General features: G+C 45.9%; 3 protein-coding genes and 1 long non-coding RNA gene across 7 annotated transcripts; 3 read left to right on the forward strand and 1 right to left on the reverse strand.

The window, feature by feature from the left end:
- The first annotated feature begins 4,549 nt into the window (after nucleotides 1-4,549).
- On the forward strand, nucleotides 4,550-15,150 carry LOC125552482 (protein DETOXIFICATION 42). Of its 3 annotated transcripts, none has more exons than XM_048716057.2 (14): nucleotides 4,550-4,814; nucleotides 10,639-11,081; nucleotides 11,199-11,320; nucleotides 12,349-12,555; nucleotides 12,669-12,862; nucleotides 12,968-13,103; nucleotides 13,214-13,310; nucleotides 13,396-13,496; nucleotides 13,589-13,752; nucleotides 13,867-13,938; nucleotides 14,056-14,172; nucleotides 14,273-14,368; nucleotides 14,457-14,578; nucleotides 14,798-15,150. In XM_048716057.2, the coding sequence occupies exons 2-14, from the start codon at nucleotides 10,891-10,893 to the stop codon at nucleotides 14,838-14,840; spliced, it is 1,662 nt and encodes a 553-aa protein (XP_048572014.1). In that variant the 5' UTR covers nucleotides 4,550-4,814; nucleotides 10,639-10,890; the 3' UTR covers nucleotides 14,841-15,150. The 3 variants fall into 3 exon arrangements, with proteins under 3 accessions (XP_048572014.1, XP_048572011.1, XP_048572013.1); XM_048716054.2 differs by having other exon boundaries at nucleotides 10,741-11,081; XM_048716056.2 differs by having other exon boundaries at nucleotides 10,767-11,081.
- Nucleotides 15,151-15,658: 508 nt separating this feature from the next.
- RSW3 (Glycosyl hydrolases family 31 protein) lies at nucleotides 15,659-19,856 on the reverse strand. Its single transcript, XM_048716053.2, has 6 exons — nucleotides 18,174-19,856; nucleotides 17,800-18,073; nucleotides 17,588-17,723; nucleotides 17,139-17,349; nucleotides 16,844-17,050; nucleotides 15,659-16,335 (listed from the first exon to the last, which is right to left on the reverse strand). The coding sequence occupies exons 1-6, from the start codon at nucleotides 19,731-19,733 to the stop codon at nucleotides 15,967-15,969; spliced, it is 2,757 nt and encodes a 918-aa protein (XP_048572010.2). The 5' UTR covers nucleotides 19,734-19,856; the 3' UTR covers nucleotides 15,659-15,966.
- A 166-nt stretch (nucleotides 19,857-20,022) lies between these two features.
- LOC147976373 (uncharacterized) lies at nucleotides 20,023-22,032 on the forward strand. Its single transcript, XR_015601475.1, has 4 exons — nucleotides 20,023-20,674; nucleotides 20,769-20,849; nucleotides 21,741-21,856; nucleotides 21,957-22,032. It is a non-coding gene; the product is annotated as an uncharacterized LOC147976373 (long non-coding RNA).
- A 1,403-nt stretch (nucleotides 22,033-23,435) lies between these two features.
- On the forward strand, nucleotides 23,436-27,778 carry LOC125554065 (uncharacterized). 2 transcript variants are annotated; one of them, XR_015602137.1, is made up of 4 exons: nucleotides 23,436-23,686; nucleotides 24,106-24,266; nucleotides 24,880-24,982; nucleotides 25,457-25,493. XR_015602137.1 is itself a non-coding variant. In XM_087519765.1 (4 exons), the coding sequence occupies exons 1-4, from the start codon at nucleotides 24,542-24,544 to the stop codon at nucleotides 26,596-26,598; spliced, it is 372 nt and encodes a 123-aa protein (XP_087375891.1). In that variant the 5' UTR covers nucleotides 24,286-24,541; the 3' UTR covers nucleotides 26,599-27,778. The 2 variants fall into 2 exon arrangements, 1 of the variants encoding a protein (XP_087375891.1); XM_087519765.1 differs by lacking the exons at nucleotides 23,436-23,686; nucleotides 24,106-24,266 and adding exons at nucleotides 24,286-24,650; nucleotides 26,482-27,778 and having other exon boundaries at nucleotides 24,847-24,951; nucleotides 25,457-25,497.
- The last annotated feature ends 211 nt before the right edge of the window (nucleotides 27,779-27,989 follow it).

Below are 27,989 nucleotides of genomic sequence, written 5' to 3' on the forward strand. Positions count from 1 at the left end.
TCATCCTGATACCACCTACTCCTTCTCTCTACTGCTTGCATTAGAGTAGTGTAGTTGTTACTGTTTCATCGGTTTGATCCTATACTACTGCATAGCCTGTCTTTGCTACTACTGTTGATACTTTTACTTGCAATCCTAAATACTTAGTATAGGATGCTAGTATTCCATCAGTGGCCCTATATTCTTGTTCGTATGCCATGCTATATTATCGGGTCATGATCACGGCGGGTATTGATCACGGGTATATACCATTGGGTAACGCAGTAATTTAAAAAAAATCCTACGCACACGCAAGATCATGGTGATGCATAGCAACGAGAGGGAAGAGTGTTGTCCACGTACCCTCGTAGACCGTAAGCGGAAGCGTTATGACAACACAGTTGATGTAGTCGTACGTCTTCACGATCGACCGATCCTAGTATTGAAAGTACGACACCTCCGCGATCTGCACAAGTTCAGCTCGGTGACGTCCCATGAACTCATGATCTAGCAGAGTGTCGAGGGAGAGCTTCATCAGCACGACGGCGTGATGACGGTGATGATGATACTACCGGAACAGGGCTTCGCCTAAGCACCGCTACGATATGACCGAGGTGGATTATGGTGGAGGGGGCACCGCACATGGCTGGAAACAATCAACTTGTGTTTCCTAGGGTGCCCCTTGACCCCGTATATAAAGGAGCAAGGGGGGAGACCGGCCGGCCCTAGTGGCGTGCCAAGGGAAGAGGAATCCTCCTCCTAGTAGGAGTAGGATTCCTCCTTTCCTAGTCCTACTAGGAGGAGAAGGGGAAGGAAGGAAGGAAGGAAGAGGAGAAGGAGAAGGAAAGGGGGGCGCACCCCCTCCCTAGTCCAATTCAGACTCCCTAGAGGGAGGGGGCGCGGTTTCCCCTTGTGGGCTGCCTCCCCTCTTCCCTATGGCCCATGAAGGCCCAACTTTCCCCGGGGGGTTCCGGTAACCCTCCGGCACTCCGGTTTTCTCCGAAATCGCCCGGAACACTTCCGGTGTCCGAATATAGCCGTCCAATATATCAATATTTTTGTCTCGACCATTTCGAGACTCCTCGTCATGTCTGTGATCATATCCGGGACTCCGAACTACCTTCGGTACATCAAAACACATAAACTCATAATACCGATCATCACCGAACGTTAAGCGTGCGGACCCTACGGGTTCGAGAACTATGTAGACATGACCGAGACACGTCTTCGGTCAATAACCAATAGCAGAACCTGGATGTTCATATTGGCTCCCGCATATTCTATGAAGATCTTTATCGGTCAAACCGCATAACGATATACGTTGTTCCCTTTGTCATCGGTATGTTACTTGCCCGAGATTCGATTGTCGGTATCCCAATACCTAGTTTAATCTCGTTACCGGCAAGTCTCTTTACTCGTTTCGTAATGCATCATCCCGCAACTAACTCATTAGTCATATTGCTTGCAAGGCTTATAGTGATGTGCATTACCGAGAGGGCCCAGAGATACCTCTCCGATACTCGGAGTGACAAATCCTAATCTCGATCTATGCCAACTCAACAAACACCATCGGAGACACCTGTAGAGCATCTTTATAGTCACCCAGTTACGTTGTGACATTTGATAGCACACAAAGCGTTCCTTCGGTATTCGGGAGTTGCACGATCTCATAGTCATAGGAACATGTATAAGTTATGGAGAAAGCAATAGCAAAAAACTAAATGATCATCGTGCTAAGCTAATGGATGGATCAAGTCAATCACATCATTCTCTAATGATGTGATCCCGTTAATCAAATGACAACTCATGTCTATGGCCAGGAAACATAACCATCATTGATTCAACGAGCTAGTCAAGTAGAGGCATACTAGTGGCACTTTGTTTGTCTATGTATTCACACATGTACTAAGTTTCCGGTTAATACAATTCTAGCATGAATAATAAAAATTTATCATGATATAAGGAAATATAAATAACAACTTTATTATTGCCTCTAGGGCATATTTCCTTCATATACATATATACTCATTACACATGATACAATGTTGTGACTAAAGTTGGTCGGCTCGTAGAGTACCCGCGAGTGATTCACGGACTGGGGACTGAAAGGACTTGTTTCCCGACGACCCTTCGAGTGGATCTTTGTGGCGGAGCGATGGGGCAGGGTGAGACCACCCAGGAGAGAGGTGGGCCTGGTCCCTGGTCGTTGTCCGCAGTTACTTCAAAATAACCCGCCTAACGAGTTTGGATATTTGATCCAAGTTGGTCGTTGACCTATACACACTAACTACCACGCGGGGCAAGATATGGGAAACCGGCATCGTAGTATCAGCCAAAGCTTTCCAGACGTCAGTGACTGAGCGACACGCTCCCGGGTGGTCCCCGTAAGCACCTGCCTTGTAAAGGAGGTTGCCATAACTGATCCCGGTCGCCCACGCAACATGCAAGAGTGCAAATGATGATGGGCCCAAGACCCCTGCACGCTTATGATGTAGACCGGCGTGCTGGCCTCTCTGTTGAGCCTAGGTAGGGTTGCGACGTGTTGATCTTTCAAGGTCGGGCATGACCCAGGAAAGTGTGTGCGGCCAGAGTGATCAAGCGTGTTGGGTAATGTGGTGCGACCCTGCAGGGAAGTTAATCTATTCGAATAGTCGTGTCCACAGTAACAGGACGACTTGGAGTTGTATTCCGACCTCTTACAACTAAAATCGAATACTTAATAAAACACACCTAGTTGAGTTCCAGATACAACCCGACGATCGCTCTCTCACAAGGTGACGAGGAGAAGATCGTCGGGTAGGATTATGCTATACGACGTTACTTGTTACTACCTCAGCTACTCTCTTCTATATGCTTCAAGATGAAGGCTGTCAGAAGTGTAGTCTTTGATAGGACTAGCTTCTCCCCCCTTCTTATTCCAGCATTCTGCAGTTCAGTCCACAAATACTACGCCTTTATTGATACCGATGCATATGTAGTGTAGATCTGATGTCAATCTTGCGAGTACTTTGGATGAGTACTCACGGCTGCTTGGCCACCTCTTTTCCCTCTATACCCGGTTGCTGCAATCAGTTGGCAGATCCCAGGAGCCAGACGCCACCGACGACGATTACCACTGCTTCGACGGTGCCTACTACTACGTGCAGACCGCCGATGACCAGGAGTAGTTTAAGAGGATCCCAGACAGGAGGCCTACGCCTCTTCGATCTGTATCCCTGTTTGTGCTAGCCATCTTATGGCACCTTGTTTAACTTATATATGTACTCAGATATTGTTGCTTTCGTTGACTCGTTGGTATCGAGCTTTTGTATTCGAGCTCTCGAGGCCCTTGGCTTGTAATATGAAGCTTGTATGACTTTTATTTGTGTTTAGAGTTCTGTTATGATATCTTTCCGTGAGTCTCTGATCTTAATCTTACACGTTTGTATGATTAGTGTATGATTGAATCGGGGACGTCACAAGTCCGGACTCTCGCTAAGCTCCCCCACGTTTGTTTTCGGTTTGCGAGAGAAATCGCGTCCGGATCGCGCCGCGGAGCGACACAGGCGCGCGTTGTATAGCTTCCGCAGTCCCAACAAGTATGGAAGGGTTGTGTGTCCGTCTTGAAGATGTCCTAATCCCTATGTCAGCCCATTAAGTCTTCGCGAAGTCTCAGTCGACTGAGTCCTAGACAGACCTTTAAATTTTATACCGTCGGCAATAGTTGCAGAAGTCGAACTTTCCATTCATATAGTACATACTAACCTAGGCTTCTGGTTTGGGTGGAATGTAATGACACCAGCCGGTAATTTTACCGTAGTCGACGCAAGCTTCTTCTCCACCGTTGGCAACACGGTTGATGGAGAGAGCCGCCACCCAGCTAGCACCGACGGCGAGCTCACACGCAAGCGACCACTGGCGCGCGCGCACAAGTATTCAGACCAAAAAGCAATCACCAGATCAACTTATCAGCAGGAAAATTATTCGGGAGTGCTTGGCCCGGCGACCGGCGTAGCTCAGGCCGTCCTTGGTGGCCTAGCTTGTCCTCGGTCGAGACATAAAATAAAATGCATGGCGCGTGCACCACTCTCACTGTCACCGCTACTCTGACCGACCTCCGCAACCTAACTTTCCCACGGGTTCCATCGTCCCTCTCCTTCCTTCCTCGGTGCAGCTCCTTTCCACACAGACGTCTTCTTCTTCCCCCGGGAAAAGGAGGTCGATGGAATGCGTAAACTAGGGGTGGCACGAAGGCGACGCAGGCGGGCGGGCCATCATCCCCCGGGAAAAGAAGCGGGCCAGGCTTTCCATTGCTGACCTCTTTTATTCAGAGAGAGAGAGAGAGAGAGAGAAGGCCTCCTAGTGACTAGTGAGTGACCTATATCCTCGACTTGTATACTGGTGAACGCACACCGCACCACCGCGCTCCCGCTGCAGCCGGAACTTTTCCTGGCCGGCGAGCCGCCAATGGCGCGGTGACACGGCGGACGGGGCGCCGGTGCGCGGCCCGGTGTACGGCGGCGACACGCGCGGGCCTGTGCTGGCCACGCGGCCCGCGACTAAACAAGGATTTTCTCCTAGCTATTGCGACTCCGACCTGGACTCCAGAGCTAGCGAAAAAGGCAGCGGGAATCCAACGGACCCTCGAGCCGTCGCGCGACCGCAAGTACGCGCGCGTGAATCGTGCCTCCGGCCGTCCTCTCACGGCGCTTATTAATAGGGGCCACGAGCCAGGGTGGAGCAGCAGCCAGTAGCTCCCTGCACTCAGCGCCCAAGAGTGCAAGTGGAACCAAAGACACACACGGCCAGCTAGCTCGGCACCCAGTCGCCGGCCGCTTCGCCACTTCAGGCCAGAGGTACGCAAGCGCATGCTTTGATATGGCTTCTGTCTCTGCTTCTGCTTGATCGTTCTTACAGGTAGCTAGATCATCGATCGCATGTCGATATAGTGCTCTTCGGACGGGAGCTCGACCAATCGTAAGAACATAGCTAGCTAATGTCTTCGAGGCATGGCTGAGCCGAGCCCAAGCATAGTGATCGACGGTGACGTGTTGCACGGCAGGCCGTGATGCGTAGTTCTCAATGTACCGACGTTTTAGCTAGAGTAGGTGATCGTTAAACGTAACCAACCATCCGAGCAAGTGCAAGTGTTTTCCTAACCACAAATTGGCCCGGTCGAGAGGTGTCTCTGTCCACGGTGTACGCTTCGACTGTGATCGATCGTTGCACTACAAGAAGCTAGGATACTAGACTAATCAACCACTCTACACACATGCAGTCGCTCTATGAGGTGGATTACTGTCTTTTTTTGGCGAAGATATGCGGTGGATTACCACGCAGGAGTAGAACTTGGTTGTATCCTTCTGCGCACTCTGCATGAGTCTGCCACGTACTACGTAGTTGACCAAACAATAATGCATATATATTGATATATGCACACATAAATCAGAAGTAAAAGCCATGCAAAGCTGCATTTCCGGGAATATAGATGCTGTGCCAGAGAAGCTTAACCGATTGATAGCCATATTATTCGCGCGTTTATCTGCACCTTTAAATCTTCTTTTTCACGCTCCGTCGGGTAGTGGTTTTCTAAAGTTGGCCGGCACCAGTCCAAAGCTGGCCTGGTTGCTGTTACACAAGAAAGAGCGATCAGGGTAACCACACGTCAGTAGATTCAGATATCGTAGACGCCTTTTTTGTTGCTCCATTTCAACCAAGCACTCCAAAGCTGGCAGGCACCACCTATCAGCATGGTATTAGTCTCCGAAAGCTGCTTAACTTGCCGATGACGCAGCTCGCATTCCACTCCCCTTTTGTTGGATACATTTATAAACAGTTCGATCGGGATATATATAATGTGACATTTCTTGGCTTTTTTGCTTTTAGAGTGGCCAACATTCGGGATAAAACCATCTGATCAAGCATTGCTTATTTGTTTGTCTGCTAGTGATAATACTCAAATGTACGGACTACGGATGCAGAAGATGATAAGAGCGGAGTATATGTGACTGGTCAAATACGCACTAGACAGAACACTTGTAGTTTTGTTACTGCAGTTGTTTTCTCGGTGTGTTGATTGGTTTTATACAGAAATTTTTCAAATTCATGGATACTGTTTCGGGCTATTTTGTTCACTGTGATTGTGATAGCTGGGCCAACTCGTGTCTTTTTAGTAGTACACTTTTTTGCAGTCACAACAAACAAGATTTAGTAAAAACATACAGAATATATACAAATATGCAACAAACACAATACAACTATGATTGTCATGCATAAGAGGAACTTGGTGATACTTTGTACCAGAAGCTTTAAGAATATAGGAATTATAAAAAAATAGTCATGCATATAAGAGGAACTTGGTGAGCATGATGATCAAACCCTGGCTGGCCCAACATAGATGGTGCTAGCCAGTAAGCCCTAACTTTATTTTGGAATCACCAGGTATGACAAGTTTTGTCGAGCATTAGTATCACATCTTATGCTATGCATTCTCCCCCAGAATTGTTTGTTGTGGAGCTTCAATTCAATGGTCACATCTGTCTATTTCTAGCCTTATCCTTGAAGCACTATCTTGGGCAAGATATTCTTGAGGAAACTTATAGTGAGACTGAATGCCAGGTATTTGAGTTAAATTTGATTATCACAAAAAAGAAGTTAATTTTTTAGCAGTCTATTTTAACACATTCTCTGGAGTCTGAATCGTCTGTCGCAACTCTCAGATGTATCTAAGCATAGGGCATAGAAACACCGCAACTTCGATATGACATTGTTATCCATGAAAACAAAGTCTCGCACTACCGTGTTCTTTATTTCTGGTACAGATGGTTGGCTTCTCTTGTTGTAGTTAACCATGCCACCTGAAGATGGCACAAAAGGATAGCAATGTAGCCGTAGAGAATTTTGTTTCAAGAACAATATTGGTATAGTACATGATTATTTTCTCTTTATTCAATGTTGTTGTTTCTTCCATCCTTTCATTCTAATGCTTAGACCTTTTCACACTCCCTTGACTCTCGAACCGGTCTTTGTTCTCAACGCCACTAAAAATTTCTAACGTGATACGACAAACGATATGCTGACACCATACTATCGTACATGTCGTACACTAAATTTGCTTTTATCACTGAGTCGTTTGCCTTTTGAGTTTTGTCAACATACAATTAGATGACTCCAACCTGATACACAAATTATGGTCAAAAGGAGCAAGGTTACTTTGCTAGCCAATCAAAAGTAGAAAGAGCAACGTACCAACTTATATATGTATGATTGGAATTATTTATGTAAGTGGTCAGTCCAAACTGCTAGTGGCACATCAGCAACATAATCACAGCACCAATACATATTTATGTTTGATGTTTTTGTGGCTTAAGATCAGATTGCTTTTCATAAAGGTTGGCGATGAACTATGTTTGATGTTTTGTGGCTTAGTTGCCACGGGGTACACTAAATGGTTGTAGTATATTTAATACTCCCTCCGTCTCAAAATAAGTGTCTCAACTCTAGTACAACTTTGTACTAACGTGAGACACTTGTTTTGGGACGAAGGGAGTATGTGAATCTAGCCAAGTCATTTTCCTGAAAAGGACATGGACCAGAAATGTAGAAAGTAAATTTGGCACTTAGTTGCCACTACACAACACATATTTTCGCTGTTCAATACTTTCCCAAGTTTCCAAAAATTGTGAAAAAAATGGTGAATGCAAGTTAGCTAACTGTTCAACACAAAAAGAAACGAATAGTGTGCGAGTTATCTAACCAAAAAACATTCTTTTTTGTACTCCCTCTGTAAACAAATATAAGAGCGTTTAGATCACTAACATGTCATGTGAGTCAAACTTTTTGATTAATGTGTGTCAGTCCACACGGCATAGCATGACTTACTACATGCACACATTATTTCACACTATGCATACGACACCTTTGCGTCCGATTTTCATACAAAACTGCGATCGATGGTTGCAGCCCATGAAGCGATGGTCATGGATGACTGTTAACATGTGTTGTAAAGAATAGAGAGAAGTGCATATTTCAACCCTGAACTTTTACCCTAGTCTAATTTACAACCCTGAACTTTAATACCGTTTAAATTACAACCCCCAAGTCTCAAAACCGGTCAGGATTCAACCCTCTCCTCCCTGTTGACCGGTTTTGACCTAGGGTGACCAGTTTTGACTAGTCAACGGGTCCAATCAGCATGCCACATCAGATTTTTTTTTCAAAATTTCAAGAAAAACTAAATAAAAATCTATAAGATCAGGGAAAATATAAAAAGGCAAAATTCCGAAAAAATTATTCGCGAAAAAAGCTAGGGAAAATAAAAAATGATTTTTTTCTGGAATTTGAGTTTTTGGGTTTTTTCTGGATTTTTTTTTGGAAATTCGTTCTTTTTTTTTCCGTGTTTTTCGGAAATTGGATTTCTTATTTCTTTTCCTGGATTTTCTTCGATTTTACAGGTTGTTTCCTTGGAAATTTTGCATTTTTTGCTGATGTGGCATGCTGACTGGACCTGTCAACAGAGAGGGGAGGGTTGAATCCTGGCCGGTTTTGAGAGTTGGGGGTTGTAATTTAGATGGTATTGGAGTTCGGGGTTGTAAATTAGACTAGGGCAAAAGTTGAAGGTTGAAATATGCACTTCTCTCTAAAGAATATCGGATAGAAAGAGTCATATGTTAGGGGTGCTCATTTCACAATTTTTTTGGAAACTTGGAGATTTGTTTTTGAATAATTAAATGTAGTGGCAACTAGTTGCGCAAAAATTCACTCTCGAAAATGAAGCGATGGAGGCGCAAACTTATGGCATACTAAAAGCCTCACATATATTGTAGCTTTCCTGAGGGGACTGCATTATATTTACTCGCTTGCCATTGATGAGGAATAATCCAGAATCTTGTGTTACCATTTGGTATATTCAAGTGTCATTTTAGTTCTACAGATGTTTGGAGTATAGTTCACTCCATTGAATGCATATTCGCCTCTCCTTTCCCCAATGCTAGATGGGGGAAATTGCCTATAAAAACATGATGACAAGTAGTCTCAGCGATATATCCAAATAAGATGGGAGGGACTCCTGTCATCTTTCTCATTGGAAAGAGTGAAGAGAGAAATAGCCACGAGTAGTTGGGAAACCAAGATGGCTGCCCCTTTTCGTCTTCCCACCTTGAAGAGGAGGAAGATTCTAGTATAAACAGGGCAAAAAGCAGACTAGAATGGGGTGGCTAAGGAACGCAATTGGAAAACCACTACCCTAGTTCTTCAAAGCCAAACAACCATGCATGTGATATGTAAAAAAAAATGCTACTTCTAAATTACTAGTGGGTAACCCATAAGCATGCACTATCTTGTAACCAAAATTATAGTGAACTTGATGTTAGAATGGCCCAAACTACACTAGAATCGCTATACATCTGTAGTTTGAGTACTACCTTTAGTAAGATGATCTTTCACTGCACGGACATAATTTGTTACATGAGCATGGATGCAAGAAATTAATTCGTGACAGTAGTAAAATTACTATGTTGCATATCTAGAGTAATATATAATATCACATCATTTGCTTTGTATGCTTTAAGGTAGTCTTCCCGGTGTGAAAAAAGAGAGTTGGTAGCTCTCTCATCGTCTAGGTCTCGAGCTAGTTGTTCCCCTGCCATACTCAAAACGGGCGTTTATCCAAACATTCGAGATCCCCTCTGCGAGAATCGTCACGCTGAAGCTTCATCATGATCTTTAGGCGTCCTACAAGTGGTCAGGGTGTTGGGCGAGACCCCCAAAATCCTCAGCTTTTTGCCATGCCGCCTTGCCGCGGCCCATTGTTGATCCGAATCTCTATCATGTTACTTGCATCGCACCGGACGACGCGGCACGTGGGAAATTAACCATTGGCGTGCAACTACTGGCCCATCGCATGCGACACTGTTGTTCGATGGGCGAAGCAAACTAAAGCATGCCATTGCCGTACGAGAGATGAGGGGGGGGGGGGGGGGGGGGGGGGGGGGTTCCGATAACAGAAACTCTTTCCGGCCGGTCGAGACGATGATCGATCGCCCATGCCGCCTACGCCGGCCGGCGAGGCCGTACCGTACGTATCGCCGAGGCCATCCCAACGGTGGTACGTATGGCAGTTGCCGGGACGGCACTGACGGGTCGACGACGGCACCGCTGGGTCGATCGCCATGTCCACTAGCTTGTGCGTTCGATCACGCAACGTAACGGCACCAACCAATACCACGCCCGGCCGGAACCCCGGCCAGCCCGGCGCGGCGGCGTCCCGCACACGCATCCCGTCACGCGTTCCGGCTGCATCACGTCGACCCCTCGGCTCGCCGGGCACTCGGCGATCGGAGCGTTCCCGGCGGCCGGCCCTGGAGCACGGGCGTTCCGCTCCATTCTCGTCGGCAGGAGCATGCACCTCGTGCAGCTCGCCGTTGCCTCGCCGCACGCGTCGCCAGCCGGCCGTAACGCCCGGCCATGTCGCGTTGCGCCCCGGCCCGGTCGTCACGGCGGCCGGTCGCTTTCCTGCTCTTGTAACGAAAAAAACTCCGATTCCTTTCTGTTTTCGCCTTTGCTTGCGCTGCATGCACACACACACACTGACCACACGCACACATAACCGCACGCACGGCACGAGCTGATTCCTTCCTCCATGTCAGCTGATTTATCTATCTTTTTTGTTGTTGAGAAAAGCTGATGTATTTCTTGTGAGAAACATTTCACCGTTGGAGCACGTCGCCACATCTGAGGGACTGGCTGACACGCCCTGCCCCCGTTCGCCTTTCCATGTGACAGCTGCTGATCGGTTTCCGTATAAGTAGGGGCGAGCTGCCGCTTCTCCTTGTGCTCTCATCCCTCCTCTCACGCACAGTCCTCTGCGCGAGCACGTATACCCTGAACGAGCGAGCCATCAGTCAGTCTCAGGCAAGCATCATACCTCTGTGTATGGAGGAGGGCGCGGCGGCGAGCATGGCCGTGGGGGAGAAGCGGGTGGCCGTCGACGTTCCCGCAGACGCTGCCGCGGCGGCGAACGGGCACGGCCCGGAGGAGAAGGCCGTGGAGGAGCTGCCGGCGCCGTCTGCATTGTCCGGCTGGCCCAGGACGACAGGGATGTACCTCTTCGTCATGAACATCAGGTTCGCCCTCGTCCCATGCATCTCGTCGATTTCCTTCCACCTTAGCGCCCGAGTACGTCTGTCTTGGGAGTGCTCGTGTTCCTCACGTCTGATGTGCTTAACTGTAACCTGTCGCAGGAGCGTCTTCAAGCTCGACGAGCTCGGGTCAGAGGTGCTGCGCATTGCGGTGCCGGCGTCGCTTGCCTTGGCCGCCGATCCCCTCGCCTCCTTGGTGGACACAGCATTCATCGGCCGTCTAGGTAAATACATATCACCATACAATCAACCTATCTATCTATCTGTTCATTACGCAATGAAGAAGAAACATCTATGAGTCGCTGTTGCTGCACCATCTTGACTTGTGCCGCGACCTCGCGGCGTTCGCGTCTTGCGGAATTTCCGCGGGATAGATGGAGCTTCTCAATAAATTTTCACCACGGATAGGGCTTCTCAATTAATTTTCACCGGCAGTCCTGATTTTAGGCAGTCGTACAAGGGAATTTCCCGATATGTGCCACCTTTGCTGTTTCTGTCAGTGGATAGTCCCTACTTCAGTTTCCGGTTTGTCAGTTTGGCAAAGTAACCGACTTTGCTCTACAGTACCGATCGCTTGATTTGGACATGTAACTGGCTCATTTGGCGCCAAAAAACCCTCCACGAAGTGCGCGCTGGAGAATTTTTAACCTTTGCCGACAATTGCGCTCACCTTCTTTTTCTGTTTTTTGCTAATGGTCATGGCTGATAAATTGCTCGTTTCTTTCCTTTGATTCGGTTACATTGGTGTTTTTATATACTTATATAAAAGATCTAAAGTAACAGTATTTTCGCTTTTTATTTGTTCTTTTGTGCATCACAAGGGCCTCTGTTCCGAATATTCCTTTGCGTGCCACTAGCAATTTCTCGTTACACAATTGGTTAGCCAGGCACATGCTGAGCTCATTCTCTTCATTTTGTTACCTTGAAATAACCATTCGTCCGTTTCATTTCTTGTCGAGAGGCGTCACCGCAGCCCCATTTTGATTTTTTTCCGTTTTGAGTGTGTTCCCCCATTTACACACAAAAAAGTATGATTCTTTTGAAAGATATTCTCATTTTTTCTGTATTTTTAGTATGCCAGGTCCTTGGCTTTAGTTTTCAGTTGCAAGCAAGTCACAAAAAAAATCTGTAATCTTTCAGACATCTGTTCTCATAGTTGTCTCACATTACTTTGTGTGTTGTAAGAGATAGGCTGCTGCTACTGCTCTGAGATTTAACGCAGTAAATATGTGCACGATTTTTCAATGATCAGGTTCGGTGGAGATAGCAGCTGTTGGTGTTTCTATTGCCATATTTAACCAAGTCTCCAAAGTCTGCATCTACCCGCTCGTTAGCGTAACAACATCATTCGTCGCTGAAGAAGATGCCATCATTAGCAAATACCTAGAAGAAAATAACAGCAAGGACCTTGAGAAAGCCGCTCATGTGCATTCAGATGCTTGCAATGTGCCCGCATCTGGTACCGATTTCTCGCAATACACCTGGTTTCATATAATTCCTAAACGGTAATTTGGTTTGACCTCAGGACTGAAGTATTCTTCATGAATCCCTATGTGGAACTCTGTTTTACAGGTGGTGAGACGCCGGTGTGCGCTAATTCTTGTATACCCACAGAGTGTGCTGATCTCTCCAATCAAGGGTGCAAGAGAAGGTACATACCTTCTGTGACATCGGCTCTAATTGTTGGCTCATTTCTCGGGCTAGTCCAGGCCGTGTTCCTCATCTTTTCGGCGAAAGTTGTGTTGGGCATCATGGGTGTGAAACATGTAGGTGTTGTTACCTTCTCTATCTGTCCAAGTTTATCTTACTTCTGTAGTTTCTTGCTATCCATGATGATGATTCATATTTTCATCTGCATCACACTATTCCAGGACTCACCAATGCTAGAACCTGCGGTTCGATACCTAACGATCAGATCACTTGGCGCTCCCGCTGTTCTCCTGTCTCTGGCAATGCAGGGTGTTTTCCGAGGCTTCAAAGACACAAAGACACCGTTGTATGCTACCGGTAAGAATATCTGGCGATGATTTACATTCTTTCAGCTGGAATATGGATATCTGTTTTCAAGGAAAAATATCTGAAGCGTTACTAACATTTCCTTGCAATTTCTTTTGCAGTGGTTGGAGATGCAACAAATATCATCCTAGACCCAATTTTGATGTTTGTTTGCCACATGGGTGTCACTGGTGCAGCAGTTGCTCATGTCATTTCCCAGTAGGTTTCACCACTATACCAGTAGCATCTAGAGCCTATGTGTTTCAGTCCGTCCTAACAACTCCCCATCCATCTTTTTCTTCAGGTACCTGATAACCATGATCTTGATATGTCGGCTCGTCCAGCAAGTTGATGTTATCCCACCGAGCCTTAAATCCCTGAAATTTGGGCGGTTTCTTGGGTGTGGTGAGATACAGTTGGAACCCTGGAACTGGATAACATCTCTCATTGTCACTGATCCCCTGGAAATGGCTCTGAAAGTGCTCTGTTTTCTTCAGGATTCCTGCTGCTCGCGAGGGTGGTAGCGGTGACATTCTGCGTCACTCTGGCGTCGTCGCTGGCAGCCCGCGACGGACCAACCATCATGGCGGCCTTCCAGATCTGCTGCCAGCTCTGGCTCGCGACGTCGCTTCTCGCCGATGGGTTGGCCGTTGCTGGACAGGTCAGATTGCCATGTCATATTCCCATAGATTAATTAGTCCATGAGAAGCAGCTTCAGTAGAGACTAGATAGAGAGTGTGCTAAACTGGGGCGTGTTGTGGATGAGTTCTTGCAGGCAGTGCTCGCAAGCGCGTTCGCCAAGAACGATACCAAGAAGGTGATTGCCGCGACCTCTCGTGTTCTGCAGGTTTGTCACAGTTGATTCTTGCCACTTCTCCCTTTTTTCCCCCTAGAACACGCAAAAGGTTCGCATTTCGGTTCATCGAGAAGAAGAGGCTAATGGCGATCTCTTTTCGCCTTGCAGCTGAGCATTGTTCTGGGGATGGGCCTCACGGTGGTGCTTGGTCTCTTCATGAAGTTCGGCGCCGGCGTTTTCACAAAGGACGCCGCTGTGATCGACGTCATCCACAAAGGCATCCCGGTAAGAGCCTTGCTGTTCAAAACATGAGAACTCCATACGAGAGATGACTATTTCCCAGGATTCGGGCACTGAATATAGCTGCTCTGTTTGGGATGTTCAGTTCGTCGCCGGCACGCAGACGATAAACGCCCTGGCGTTCGTGTTCGACGGCATCAACTTCGGAGCACAAGACTACACCTACTCTGCATACTCCATGGTACCGTAGATCCTTCCACAGCAGCATCAAAATTTTTAGCTCTGAAACTTGTCCCGAGACTGAAATTGGATCCCATGGAAACCTTCAGGTTGGGGTGGCGTCCATATCCATACCGTGCCTGGTGTACCTCTCTGCGCACAAGGGATTCATCGGCATATGGGTCGCATTGACCATCTACATGAGCCTCAGGACCGTAGCCAGCACCTGGAGGTATGAACGATACTATGCTCCACCCTACCCCCCCTCCTCATCACTTCATCAGTACCTCCATTTCTACGGTATCCCCGGCCCTTTTCTAGTGCCGTTCACAGGAGGAATGTTTTCAAATCCTGCTGAAAATTGAACTGTTCTCTGTGAAATCCTTGCAAAATATGTGTTCCATAATCTTTCAGCTATGGCTCATCAAGGCTTTGTGACTGATGTCTGCAGGATGGGGGCAGCGAGAGGGCCATGGGCTTTCCTCCGGAAGTGATGGATCGGCTCCCGAGATTGATGGCGGCTTGTCTACAGTGCAGGGCTGGTAGATAGCCATATGCATACGCTCGTTCCATGTAATTAGAATAAGTGTAGTACTGTGTTGCTGTTTTAAGCTTGGGGTATTGGAGTTAGATGGGGCTTATTGCTTTGCTTCGCGGCCGTCTGCCTTTTGTTGGGGGAGAGAGAGGCTACTCTGATCTTGTGATTCATGTCCTTGTTCTGTGCCGGAGATGGCGATTTAATTGGACCAGTGCTCTGTAAAAATCATACTACATTGATACATTGGTCTATCCCTAGTTATGTCATTTTTCCTCTCTTAATCCTTGTATCGAATGTACCCGAGACCATTCTTCTTGCCGAAGATGAGGTTTTGTTTTCGAGCTGGGAAATAAAATTGTCTTCACGGAAAAAAGATTGTCAAACAAACATCCAAGCTGAAAATGAGTAATACAGTAGTACTCCTACTTATGTTGTTATGCGCCACTTTCAAGGCATTCTACACTCTTAGGTCGGAACAGAGGCTGGGGGCTGAATGCATTGCCTGCCGCCATTTCCTACTTCAGCCAGTGAATGTAATAAACGTTTTAATAATAACTAGCCGCAGGGCTGAAAGCAGTTACAACTGGATACTACACTTTGGTCTGCCTGCCACAACTCACAACTGCAGTTGCAGGAACTCAAGCTCTTAAAGTATGTGCATTCTGTCTGAGAAGGCATTATTTGTTACCTTTGTGTTTGGGCTATGTTGCCTATGTTGATGGGATTACAATCTTAGGCAAAGAACTATCCAAGATTACACACACAAAAAAAAAGTACTAAATTGCAATGTTGCAAGAACTTCATATCGCATACATCATACGTGGCACACCAATTTCAGTATAAGTGCTACAGGTATACATCAGCAATTTATGTCACGACTTATGTCAAAATTGGGAGTACAAACAGCATGCGTACCAGGCACCTGCAGAAATTTTGGGTCCACTGGAAGTCTGAAACAATGAAATTTGGGTGTCCACAGATAACATTTACGAGTCTGAAACTACGCTTCTAGCATTGCTCGAGTTTATAGCCTGACAGCGAACAATGGAGACATCAGGCTCCAGATGTGAATGGGCTGCATATCATGCGATCCTTATCGTCCAATCATCTACAACACGAACATTGGGCCTCCTGACTGTTGGCGCAACAGACTTTGAACCACTCCTTAAACTAATCGGTCCCAGATCAATTTCCACTTCTTGGTTCCCAGGTTCAATGATAGCCTTCTTTGCTCCCGATGATAACCCAAGCACTATAATTCTTTCAATCACACACTCAGTTGAATACACCTTCTTGCCCAGACTATCAGGCGCAATATTGATTGAAGTTAGTTTATTGTCTGCAAATACAAAACGCCGATGGATGAATGCCCCTTGCTGATAATCATAACTTTTCCCATCATCCACATAAAGTTCACCTTCTGCAGAACCCGAGCTATTGAGGGCTATCACCTGATCATTGCAAACATACAGAGTTAAATAGTCTACTTCAGAGAATAAACCACACTAGTATGTAGCTAGTAGCTACATCAACCAAACAGATTTGCATGGTCATATATTTAGCTAGTTTTGCGTTTGCAGAAGTAATGCATGTGCCCAATGCTCAATTCTAGCGATGAAATCACAGCAACCCCTATCCAACAGACCAATGAGCCTAATAATTTAACAAGCATTGCAATATGATGTATAGTTGATCCTCATAACTACATCGACTAATCTGGAAGGAGCTAGCTAAGGTTCACAAGCAACATGTCTTTAGTAAAGAAAAAGGTTCACATGCAACGTCTTTAGTAAAGAAAAAGGTTCACATGCAACTTTTCATTGGTAAAAAATATTATGAAATACCAGGTAGATATTAACACTTTTAATGACTATTTGCACATCACCAAGAGAACTATTAAATGGGATTATGAGTTACCAAATAGCAAGATGTTTACACAGGCAAACATGTTTGACATACCAGGGTGTATGGATCGTTCACCATCTGAGTAGAACTGCGCCTGAATCTATCCTTTCTTGGCACAATTGTGCCTGACCTTTGGAAGCTTGGTATGCTATCTTCTGAAACTTGCAGCTTGTGTGACACACTTCCCTTGTATGGTGATCCATTTCTCAAGTCATACCATAACTCCGTTCCAGGAAGGTAAACCGACACTGATTTCTGGCCCTGCATGAAGTTATTATATTAAAATGCATGCTGCATTTTCCAGCAAAATATGAGTGATTTAGAAAAAAAATGCAGTATCACTACTCACCTCTTCGTAAATTCCTTGGGCCAAAATGCTTGGCCCAACCATAAAAGCCTCACCATTATTATATGTTTCCTTGTCATCAGGAAATTCCAACCACAAAGGACGCATAACAGGAACACCAGTTACACTAGCCTCTTGGAACAGAGTGTAATAGTAGGGCAACAATGAATACCGCATATGTATTGCCTCCCTCATGAGGGCAGTTCTTCGCTCTCTGTAGTAAGTACAATGAGTATGTTAGCCTTGAAACAAATATCAATTATAATCTACTTTTCCAAACTAAGTTATCAGCTTAAATTTTCTAGATGATAGTGTGAAGTCACGTCATGGTAATAAATTTTCCTCAATTATCAGCCAGTTCTTTAATATATTTTCTCAGAGGGGATTACCAGCCATGTTGAGAATTTCCAAGATAAACAAAACTCTACAAATTTAATTATTTGTGGCATTACCCAAATAACCATGGCTCCCGCCTCTTGGTGTCATGGTGAGCATGACCTCTAAAGAAAGGATAAAAAGCTCCTACTTGGTACCAACGCACCAATAGGTCAGGCTCAGGATTGCCAAAGAATCCACCAACATCCGCACCTGTCAAAGGTTCACATGTTAGTAAGGCTTTTAACATCAGGATTATGAGGTGAAGTTGTAATATAGGTCCACCTACCAGAGAAGGTCATGCCAGTAAGACCAAGAGTTAAAACCATCGGAATAGAAGATTTAAGGTGATCCCAATCTGCAGTGTTGTCACCGGTCCAAACTGCCCCATACCGTTGACTTCCAGCAAAGAAGGCCCTTGACAAAACAAAGGGCCTGTCTTTACCCTCACCTCGCTTGAGAAGCCCATCTGATGTAGCCATATGGAAGTAGTACCCATATGCATTGTGCAGTTCTCGATGTTCAACATCACCATTATGTAATGCATCCCTAGGCATGGTGACCTATTGAAGAAGATTGATTCATGCATAAAATGTTTCAGTTTTTCTGTAAACCTCGCCTTCACAAGATAATGCATAGGCATATTGCAATTCAGAAACATACCTCAGGGCCGTTGAAGACTGATGGCTCGTTCATGTCATTCCAAATGTACAGCGTTGGAGTTGATCCCTTGTAGTTTTGATAGGAGAACTTGTCAGCCCACCAGTCCCGTATTTCAGGATTCAACATGTCAGGATATGATGATGACCCAGGCCAGCACCACCCATCGTAGTCCTTCCCGCTTGCATCTTTAACATAGTAACCTTTGGCAGTAGCTTCCTCATGGATGTGGTAACCACTGTCCCTCTTCATATGTGGGTCTACAATAGTTACCATCTTCCTCCCCTTATCTGCTATCTTCCGCTGCATCTCCTCTGGGTTCGGGAATGTGGAACGGTCCCATGTGAAATATCGCTTGCCATCAGTGTGTTCAATGTCGAGCCAGAGCACGTCATATGGAATATCATGCTCATCAAACCCAGCATCCACTCCAGCAACATCCTCCTCGTCCCTGTAGTTCCACCGGCACTGGTGATATGCCACTGCAAACTGCTGTGGCATGGAGGGCGTACCTGTAACACTGATGTACTGCTTGATCACATCCTTCGGCTCGGAACCAACAAAGAAGAACGCATCAACCACACCAGCCTCAGCCATCCACAGCGTGTCAATTCTCCCATTCTCCGTTGATGCTGCGCCATCCCACCCTGGTGCAAGCACATCAATCTGCATCTCCGCGGCATTAAGCCAGAAGAATCCTGAAGATGCACTTGCACCATGTGCAATCATGAAGGGGATCGACCCATACAGCCCAAAGGGCGATTCGTGGAGATACTCGAACACATCGAGGTTGAAGAGGCGGTAAGGCTCGGACTCCTCAACCCCCGGGCCGCGTGTGGGACGGAGGGCGAGCGATGTGGAGCCGTGCTCGGGGAGGCCATACACGAAGTCGGCACCATAGAAGGAGACGTCGAAGGTGATCGACTGCGGGCCGCGGGGGCGCGTGTCGGTGTGGCTCCTCAACTGCTCCTCCCAGGTCTCGCCCTCGGGCTTTGACTCCTGCAGCGGCTCGAAGTCGAAGAGGCCGTGGGAGTTGAAGGAGAGCACGGGGTCGCCCGAGCCAGCTCGGCGGACGGTCAGCTCGAAGGGATCGTGCTTGACGACGACGTCGAGGTCGGAGGAGAGCGCGACGGTGGAGGCGCCGCCGACGGTCTTGGGCTTGGAGAGGTGGAGCGCGCGGGAGTCGACGTCGGGGAGGAGGACGTCGGGGACGTGGAAGCGGCGGCTGGGCGGGGTGTTGGCCGAGTAGTCCTCGTCGATCTGGAGGCGGAGGGCGTGCGGGGGCAGCGCGGAGAGGCGGAGGAGGAGCGGGCGGGGGCGGGAGGGGTGGGAGAGCTCGGCGGTGAGGGAGCCCTCGGGGGAGACGGCGAGGGAGCCGGCGACGAGGGAGAGCGGCGCGTCGAGGGAGTGCGGGGCGCGGGTGCGGGCGCGCTTGCAGAAGGGGGTCTGGTTGCAGTTGCGGAACTCGTCCCTCTTCCAGGCGAGCGCGGCGGGGGAGGCGAGCAGGAGGAGGAGGAGGGGGACGGCGAGGGGGAGGGCGCGCGGCCGCGGCGGGGGATCCATGGCCGCGGCGTCGGATCTGGTCTGGACTGTGGAGCAGCGAACTCCCTCTGCCCCTTTGCTCCCTCGGCCGGAGTCTTTGCAGGACTGGGGGTGGGGGGATGACTCGCCGTTCGTCGATGGGCCAGCCGCCGAATTGGGAGCGTAGCGGGCCTTGTAGGGGCCGTGTGGTAGATTTTGTGCGTCTTGGCAGGCCTCCGGAGCAACAGCGCTCTCATTCCTTTCTCGTCGTGCTCGCGAAATCAAGAGATAAGAGAAAGATGTTTCTATAAGGCTTTACAGAGTTCAGTGATTCTCGGCCGTTGGATCGCTATGCTTGATGGATTTTGGGCCGTTGGATCGAGAGGTGGGAGGATCTGGGCCGTCCGATCTGGAAGAAACACTGCTGTAATGAATAGTAATGGCAACAGAATGTAAATACCATGCCCCCATCAGGGCATTTTGGTCATTTTGCGTGGTGGGGGTATAAAAGGGCCGGGCGCTCCTGTGACGGAGACCTAGCCGCCGCCTCCTCCTCCCGCACCCGCTCGTCCCTCCCCCTCCTCCTCTACGCCTCCTCCACCCTAACCCTAGCAGCACCCCACGCCGCCGCCGTCTCCTTCGCCGAGCCCGCCAGACCCCCGCCGCCCACCTCCCCTGCGCCGTCGCCGTCGTCCACCACCACCGCCACCGCGGCCCCATCCTCTTTCCATCCCCGCCGGCCCCAATCCCCTCACCTTCTCTCCCGTGGCCAATGGATTCGCCCCTTGGGGGGTCGATTCCTCCGAGCCGACGGTCTGCAGGGCCGGCCGAGAGCGGCACGTACCCCGTCAGCGCGTCGGTGGCGACGGCCCCGCGGGTCGAGGCTGGCCCCCAACGGCGCTGGCGCTGCGTCGGGTACTTCCTTTGCCGGCGCCACACTCCACCCCTTCTCCTCCGTGTTCCTCTCACTGCCTATGCCGCAGGTTCCTCTCCCTTTCCCTCCCTCACTCTCTCTCTCTCTCTCTCTTTCTCTCTCTCTCTCTCAAGGCTGACTTGCGGCTTGATCTTGTTTTTTAGGTTGCTGCTCGCGGTTGGTTGCAAGGATAGGTGTTGCCGTGGTCAATTTCTCCTAGGAAGGTTTGTCTTCAACCTCTGAAGGTTTGTCTTCGACTATGCTCCGAGAGGTGTGACGGTCTGAGAGGATATAATGGGATGGCTCCATATGCTAGAGTGCTTGGTAGCCTGTTGTTAACTCCTGCTCATAACTCATCAATTTGTTTTATATGTGTGCATATGGACAAATTAGTGGGCATGATTTATATGTGTGCATATGGCCAAATTCGCTAGGAACAGAGTGACCCCTTTCCTTTCCTTCCGTTTGGTTTCACTTCGTGCCATCATTTGATTTGTCGACGGGCACAGAAAGAAAGGGAGGACAGAGTGCTTCTTGCCTAAGTTAGTGTTATATTTTTTTGTCTGAATTTTAGTTTACATGACACGACACCCAGTGGCATATAGGATGTTTTCAACTGTTTTTCGGGGCAAATGACAATTATAATAATTAAAATGACCCCATTGGTAATATCTGTTATCTCTTTAATTAAGCCTTAGAAATCAAGACATGTGATAGATGATGTGCGGGTTTTATTTCAGAATATTGTTAGCCCAACATGCATGATATTCGTGAATTAGCCACATGTATATTAGTCCCAACTCCCAAAATGACCTCTTTTGACTATAGATGGTACCACTAAAATATTTTGAACAACATCTAAATTTCTCATTTGCTTCTCTGTTTACATGACCCACGATGCACTTGATTTTCAAACTAATAGATTTGGAAACAATAATAGTTTTGGTTTGTTTTTATTCAACAGCAGTTGCATATTCTTGCTATAATATGTGATATAGTCTGTTCTGACTATCATGCTTCTTAATTTCCAACATATTAATCCAACAATTACAACATAGCCTGATAGAGATTCTTATCTTTCACTCATTCTTTGGTTTAATTTTTAACTTGGCTGTTTTCATGGTTTGTTTGTGCAGCCATGCATCTACAGGATGGTCTGCCCATTGCTTACACATGTGAAAAGCGAGTGACGCATGTCAAGCTGCTGGGAGCTCAGGGCACGTTCATCAGCTTCAGCTGCATCAGTGCAACTGTAAGTATCTTTGAATTTGTAGTCAACTGAATACAAAATCTCAAGTGTATATTTTTCTTCTGACATGTTTATTTCGGTTGTGTGTGCTTTTGGCTTCTAGGAAAATGCAGCGCTGGTCGATGGTCCTGCTGCCCTCTTGTCCGACATACATTTATTTATGTATTTGACGCACCTGGTTAGTTCATGTTGTTATGATGTTCAAGAACAACCAGATACTGTAGTTAGTATTCTACTCTACGTAGCCTCTTTGTCCTGGATAGTACTGAGGACGAATGGTAAATCTATATATGTGAGCTCAGGGTCTTCATGGTGATGCATGTGTTTGCTGCTATTTGGCTTTTGCATTTATTACTTCTGTTTGTGATTCATCTAGGTGATGTGCACTCTACATACGATTTAGACCAACCGATGTGGACTCTACATGCATCATGAAGCCATTCTTTTGCATGCACATGATGTAGATGTTTAGGCTCTCCGCGGTTTGGGAAGTTCTTTAACAGACCTCTGGTAGATTTTCTGATGTTTAGCAACACATTTCTGCAGGGTTCCACATGCTAACCTCGGCAAGCACATACAACAGGGTCGTCTTCCTCTCTGGCCGCTTCCACACCGTCATGGATGTCGCAGATCTCATCCTCGAGAAGCTCCTCTACCAGGTACAAACATTCAGATTCACGCCGTCTCCCTCTCCCTCTGCATCTCTGTAAAAATAGGGTTAACATTTCGTCAGAAATACACTCTGTTAACTGATTTGGTTCCTTCTGTATTGACCTGCGCAAAATAGGATCAATGAAACCATTGATAGTAATCAAGAGTATAACTATATGCTCGCTTCATGGTGCTTTACCTCAAGATGTTTGATATATTCTCATATTGTACGTTTAGCTTTTTGGTAATTACCGAATTGTTTTCTTTTTCAGTGTTCTGCGGTGATGGAAGAGGTTCTAATGATCTTCCAGCCAGGGAGGAAGTGAACTCACAAAAATATGAGGCAGGTGACATGATCCGCTTGCAGCAAATCTTACTTGCTCCCTATCGGGAATTTTTCTTTTCACATGTTGTTGAGTAATGGGAAAAAAGTAACGATGCAAGTTGAGTGATTGATAATTAGTATATTATAGGTCCTGATTTCATTGTTTAAAGTCACAATGCAGTCATGCTTGAGGTGGATGTGTATAAAATTCTGTAACGACTGTATGTTGCTGCCAACATGTGCTTGAGTTGCTCATGTTATCCTAAATGGCACTCCTTAGGATTTCTTGAGCTGGTAAAATTATAGCGGCTGTCCAGCATATACGGTTGGTCGCCTTGGCCTCAAAATGTGCAGGTCAGGCATCTCCCCCTTTTAGATAAAAGCAATAATACCAACTTCATTAAGCTTTTGAGGTCGATTCGCCTTTGCCAAAACAGGAGTGAAATATTTCTAAAAACAAAATAGAAGTATAATTAGTTCAGCCTAAAAACTACTGTGCAAAAGGGGCTTTCAGCGGGTGTCATCATCCTCAGATTGGTGCGACAGAGCCACGCAGTCGAGTCAGGCCAGTCATAAGTCATAACCCATGGCCATTATCGAGGCGTAGCTGAGTTGGGGTAGTCGAATAGATCTGGCCTTTGCTTATTCGGATATCATCCTCTCCTCCCCTTTGCCTATTCTTATTTTTCATTTGATTTGCGCGTGCATGCATGAGGTCTCGTCTCATCTCTGCTTGTGTGCAGGAAGGCCATGGAGTAGCTGCTTGGTTCAAGGGCATGCCGTGGCTGCTCCCTATGTAGAGCGCGTGGACGGAGGAGCTGACCCTCCTCACGCAGCCAGGCCAGATGCAGCGATGGGTATGATTCATGGCTGCCTACTACTGCCCTCCCTCCCTCCCTCTCCCACTCAGATGTGAGTCGGATTCACCTTGCAACTGTACAGGCAGTATGAACTGCAAGTAAAATTGATGGTTCAACTTAAATTTGACCAAAACTGCAACATCCTCCATCATCCCCCTTTGGATGTTCAGCATACAGAGAGTTCATTGGCACACGGATTGCTGAATTTGAATACCGTCATTGTAATCAACTTTATGTAGCAAATTTAATCGTCCCTGTTATGTTACCCTACAACACCCTCATTGTTGTCATGTTACCTTGCAAAGTCCTCTCATTTTAGTCCCAACGTCTCTTCATAGTGATTTAACTGACAGATATTTGAGCTGGGCTTTTTACTATACTTCTGGTAGCTGATTCTCTTCACCAATTTTCATCAGGTCTGTACTCTGAGGGTTACTTTCATTTGCGTTGAAAGCTATGTGGGTCATTTGTCACGGCCACAGATGCGGCCCCGGAGCTGTCGGGTTAAGGTGGAGGCCTGAGTAGCCGACATCTACTGCGTCCTCTTCGACGCCGTGCCCAACGCCAAGTCTGCCATGTAAGGGGCCCTCATGCACGCTCCATATCAGTACTTCTCTTTAGCTACTAGCCTGTTGTTTGCCGTGTTTGGGAGTGGCGGGTTCGGGTGTGAGAGATGGGCTTCAGGGTTTGGTAGTTCCTGCGGAGATCGGATATTCTGTAAAGGGATATGTGTTGTAGTCTGGTAGTTCTTGGTATCTTTTCCAAGGGATATTGTTGATAGTTGCAGTCTGGTGATAGTTGCAGTCTGGTGATTGTTTTTATCTTTTAGAAGGGATATTACTTCTACAGAAAATGGCCAAGAGAAGTTCAGTTCAAGCTAAGCATACAATTTCTGAATTAGATAAAGCTGCAGATAGAAAAAATACCACTTCTCATGCACCAAGTGATCCCCAGAAGGTAGGTTATAGTGTTCTACTGCATGACAGGCTGTGTATTTTCCTTTATAAGGAGTAAAGTTTTCCTAACATAATTCATGCACGTGGCTCTGCGATTTTGAAGTATCCTCTGTTCTGTTTCTTGTAGAGCTGGTTACATTCCACCTAAGGTCTATTCAGCAAACATGTTTGGGTTTGTAATGTCTGATTTAATTCTACAAGATAGTTTCATGGAAGTTGATTCGCCTGTGATAGATTACGCTCTGTACCAGTTCGGCACCAGCGGCGCCGTCGTCGCCGTCGCCACCACCGTTACGCATCCGCTCGGTCAGTCAATTGCGCAGGGTTTTTAAAAAAGGTTGTCCATCTTGAACCGTAATCTGTTCGACAGTGTTTTTCTAATTCCCTAGGAAATTATTAGTCATTTTTGTGTTTGGAGATACACTGTTAAGGTGACTAATAAACTTTCCTCCTTTTACAATGTACAGTTCATATATAAGTTCATATATTGTTTTGTTCACATGTATATGAGATGCACGGTTATGCCTAATACCTGAAACATATGAACTGAGAGACGTTCTTTTCTTCCTGGACATGTTGTTATCTATCTCCTTTGGTATGGCATCTCCTTTTATATTATTTAACAAAATTCTTTGCTACCAGTGAAATATCCTAAACAATCTGGAAAATGTATAGCTCAAATGGATATATATATATATATTATTGTGCTGCTGATCTATTTACTTGATTGGCTCTTCGACGGACGTCTCCTTCACATGTGTCTTTCTTCTACCTTTTTTGCTGACCGGTTGTTCTCGCTACTCCTTTTCAGTTCTTCATGTGTACAGGAAGAATAGGAAGCAAAAAAGGGAGGTGAGGAGGACTTGTGTACACATGATTAGGTCGGTCATGGATTTGTGTAGCTAGCTAGCTAGCATAGCTAATCTTATGTGGCTGATGCACAAATAGATCGAGTGGCACTTTAAATTTTCTCCACCTAATGATTTTCTTGTTATTTCCTTCTGAATACTTAGCCAAGCACTGTTTCATTCATGTGAAACTCAAGATTTGATAGTGGCAACCTCAAAGAGATAGTGGTGCATGTACATATCTCACAATTTGACAAATAGTTAAATTCCCTATATTTTAGTATTTCTTTCTTATTCCTATTTCTGGTGACTAAACTGAATTTCTATCCTTTTGCTCCCTGAGTTCTTGATGGAATCAACACTCAGTTACACGAATCTGTTTTAATTTGTACGGATTTGAAGGAGCTTTTATCATTTCCATCTATTTTAACTGCAAGTATATTCAGCTGTATTTTTTATTTCGGTTTGCAAAAACTGGCGTCGGTCATGCTCTTGAAATCATTACCACGAGTTATATTTGTTGATTTCTTATAGTTTATGTATTTCTCAGAGCTTGTTACCTATTTATCTTAAATGTTACCTTGCTTTGGCATTTCAGAAACATTGTAGTTGCTTATTTGTATTCTATACTTTTGGGTGATTTTACCAGTACCTTGCTTATGTTTGTACAGTACTATTGGATATCTGATGGAGCTTTCATTGTTGTACTGCTTATTCCACCCCTGGCTTTGCTTTCCCCTTTTCTGGCTGGTCTCGATGCACTTTTCAGCCGAGGACCCAAAAGATATCCCGTGCCCCATATTTCTACACTTGTAATACTACTTCTGTCCCTGTCGAGTTCGATATGGATATGCCCCAAAATGTATTTTTATTTTGTTAAACAGTTTAACGCAACTTAGTGATAAAATATGTCTTCTATTTATGTACTCTTCCTCTCAATCACCAATATGGTCCCAGTTATCCATGTTTATGCACGTGTTGTCTGCAGGTGGTTATGCTGGTTTTATCTTTCGATTGGTTGTTAGCCCCCTACAAGAGTTGCCACAATATGAAAAGGCTCCAAAAGGTGTCACGGTCAGGAATCTTTTTTCCAGGCATCCAGTGATGATCAGGTAACCAAACCATATCACAGGATGTGTGTTTGTGTGATCTGGCAAAGTAATGCTCTTCTTTTGTGGTATGTGGAAAGTAATGCTCTCTTTGTTTATTCATTTTTGGAGCCATTAAATATTTTTGCCCTCATAGTAGTTTTAGATGTTATGCCTTAGCATATTATATCAATGAGAAGTGAATGTGTTTTAGCTCGTATCTTCTAAATTAGTGTCTTCCACCGCATATCAGAAATTAATGGTTCATATCATGTTTTGTATTTCTGTTATATCATGTACTTCTTCAAAATTTGTATCTCAACCTAGCCTTCTTAGTGATAATTTTAGTGGAAGAAATTATATTTCTTTTCGAGTATGAGGACTGTTATTTATTAACAACAAGTATTTATCACCTTTAAAAAAATTAGTCTCCTTATTAACAAAAATACACTGATCCTATTCTATCACTATAATTTAGTTCATGTGCTGTAGGCATCACTGTCATTGCAATTCCTAAAGATATGGAATTCTCATACTAATGCCGCTAATATATTTGCTCAAGAGGTCTCAAATTGAAAGCTAGGCATACTCTTCTTCATAAATCGTGTTTTATAACCAGATCAACAAAGTTTTTGTATTTCATGATTGATAGATGAAGTCATGTTTGCCAATGTCACCCAAAAATACACTAATTATTTTCCATCCTGAGCTCATTTCCATGCCTGCTCTGGAATATTTTCCTACGGAGAAGATGGCCACAATACCAATTGGGCAGACTTTGTCAAGGCGGCAGGAATAGAAGAATAACATATACTCAGATAAGGATCTTCGCCTTCAAGATTATAAGGGGAAATTATTGCTCACTGTCCTGTCCATATGCTTTAGAAGGAAATCACAAGTGTATTTTCTATACAAAACCATCATGTGGTCATCTATATTACAAACTATTCACACCATATTCATATGGAATGGCACTTATGGCGGTAGTTGAATCAAAGCTATCTATCAGCACGCCTAACTATGGCTTTGTAGTTTTAGCGCATCCACTGCCACTGTGTTGGCATTTGCTCTCTAATGTTCCTGCTTGTACTACTAAACTTAATGTCAACTAATTAGCTTTTGCAATCTCATGGCTGCATTGAGCTTGATGTTGCCTTACTTTTGGGGCCGGTTAGTTTTTATAATCTCATGACTTTGTTGAACTCGATGATGTTACACTTCTAAAATGTTTGTTCTTTTCCATGAACCAGAAAATCGGTTGTTTTGTTACATGTGCTATACTTGCCTTCCTACTAATGCATCATGTAATTTGATCTTCCGCTGTTTGGCCATGTTGGTTGGACCGGCACCCTCGCGCCAAGGCGCGTTGTCGATCTAGTTAAAAGTAGGCTGCACCGAACAGCTGCAG

This window comes from Triticum urartu, chromosome 4A (assembly GCF_056163025.1).
Source record: "Triticum urartu cultivar PI428250 chromosome 4A, HENAU_Tu73, whole genome shotgun sequence".
Taxonomy (NCBI): Eukaryota; Viridiplantae; Streptophyta; class Magnoliopsida; order Poales; family Poaceae; genus Triticum; species Triticum urartu.

Bases quoted from the DNA above. Each gene is read 5' to 3' on its own strand.
- LOC125554065 (XM_087519765.1), top strand. From the start codon at position 24,542: ATGGCCAAGAGAAGTTCAGTTCAAGCTAAGCATACAATTTCTGAATTA. The intron at 24,651-24,846 runs GTTATAGTGTTC...TAATTCTACAAG, and splicing joins AAGTGATCCCCAGAAGGTAG to ATAGTTTCATGGAAGTTGAT. The intron at 24,952-25,456 runs GTCAGTCAATTG...ACTCCTTTTCAG, and splicing joins CACCGTTACGCATCCGCTCG to TTCTTCATGTGTACAGGAAG.
- RSW3 (XM_048716053.2), bottom strand. From the start codon at position 19,733: ATGGATCCCCCGCCGCGGCCGCGCGCCCTCCCCCTCGCCGTCCCCCTC. The intron at 17,724-17,799 runs GTAGGTGGACCT...AACCTTTGACAG, and splicing joins TACTGGCATGACCTTCTCTG to GTGCGGATGTTGGTGGATTC. The intron at 17,350-17,587 runs GTAATGCCACAA...TACTTACTACAG, and splicing joins CGGGAGCCATGGTTATTTGG to AGAGCGAAGAACTGCCCTCA.
- LOC125552482 (XM_048716057.2), top strand. From the start codon at position 10,891: ATGGAGGAGGGCGCGGCGGCGAGCATGGCCGTGGGGGAGAAGCGGGTG. The intron at 13,104-13,213 runs GTAAGAATATCT...TTTCTTTTGCAG, and splicing joins GACACCGTTGTATGCTACCG to TGGTTGGAGATGCAACAAAT. The intron at 13,311-13,395 runs GTAGGTTTCACC...CTTTTTCTTCAG, and splicing joins GTTGCTCATGTCATTTCCCA to GTACCTGATAACCATGATCT.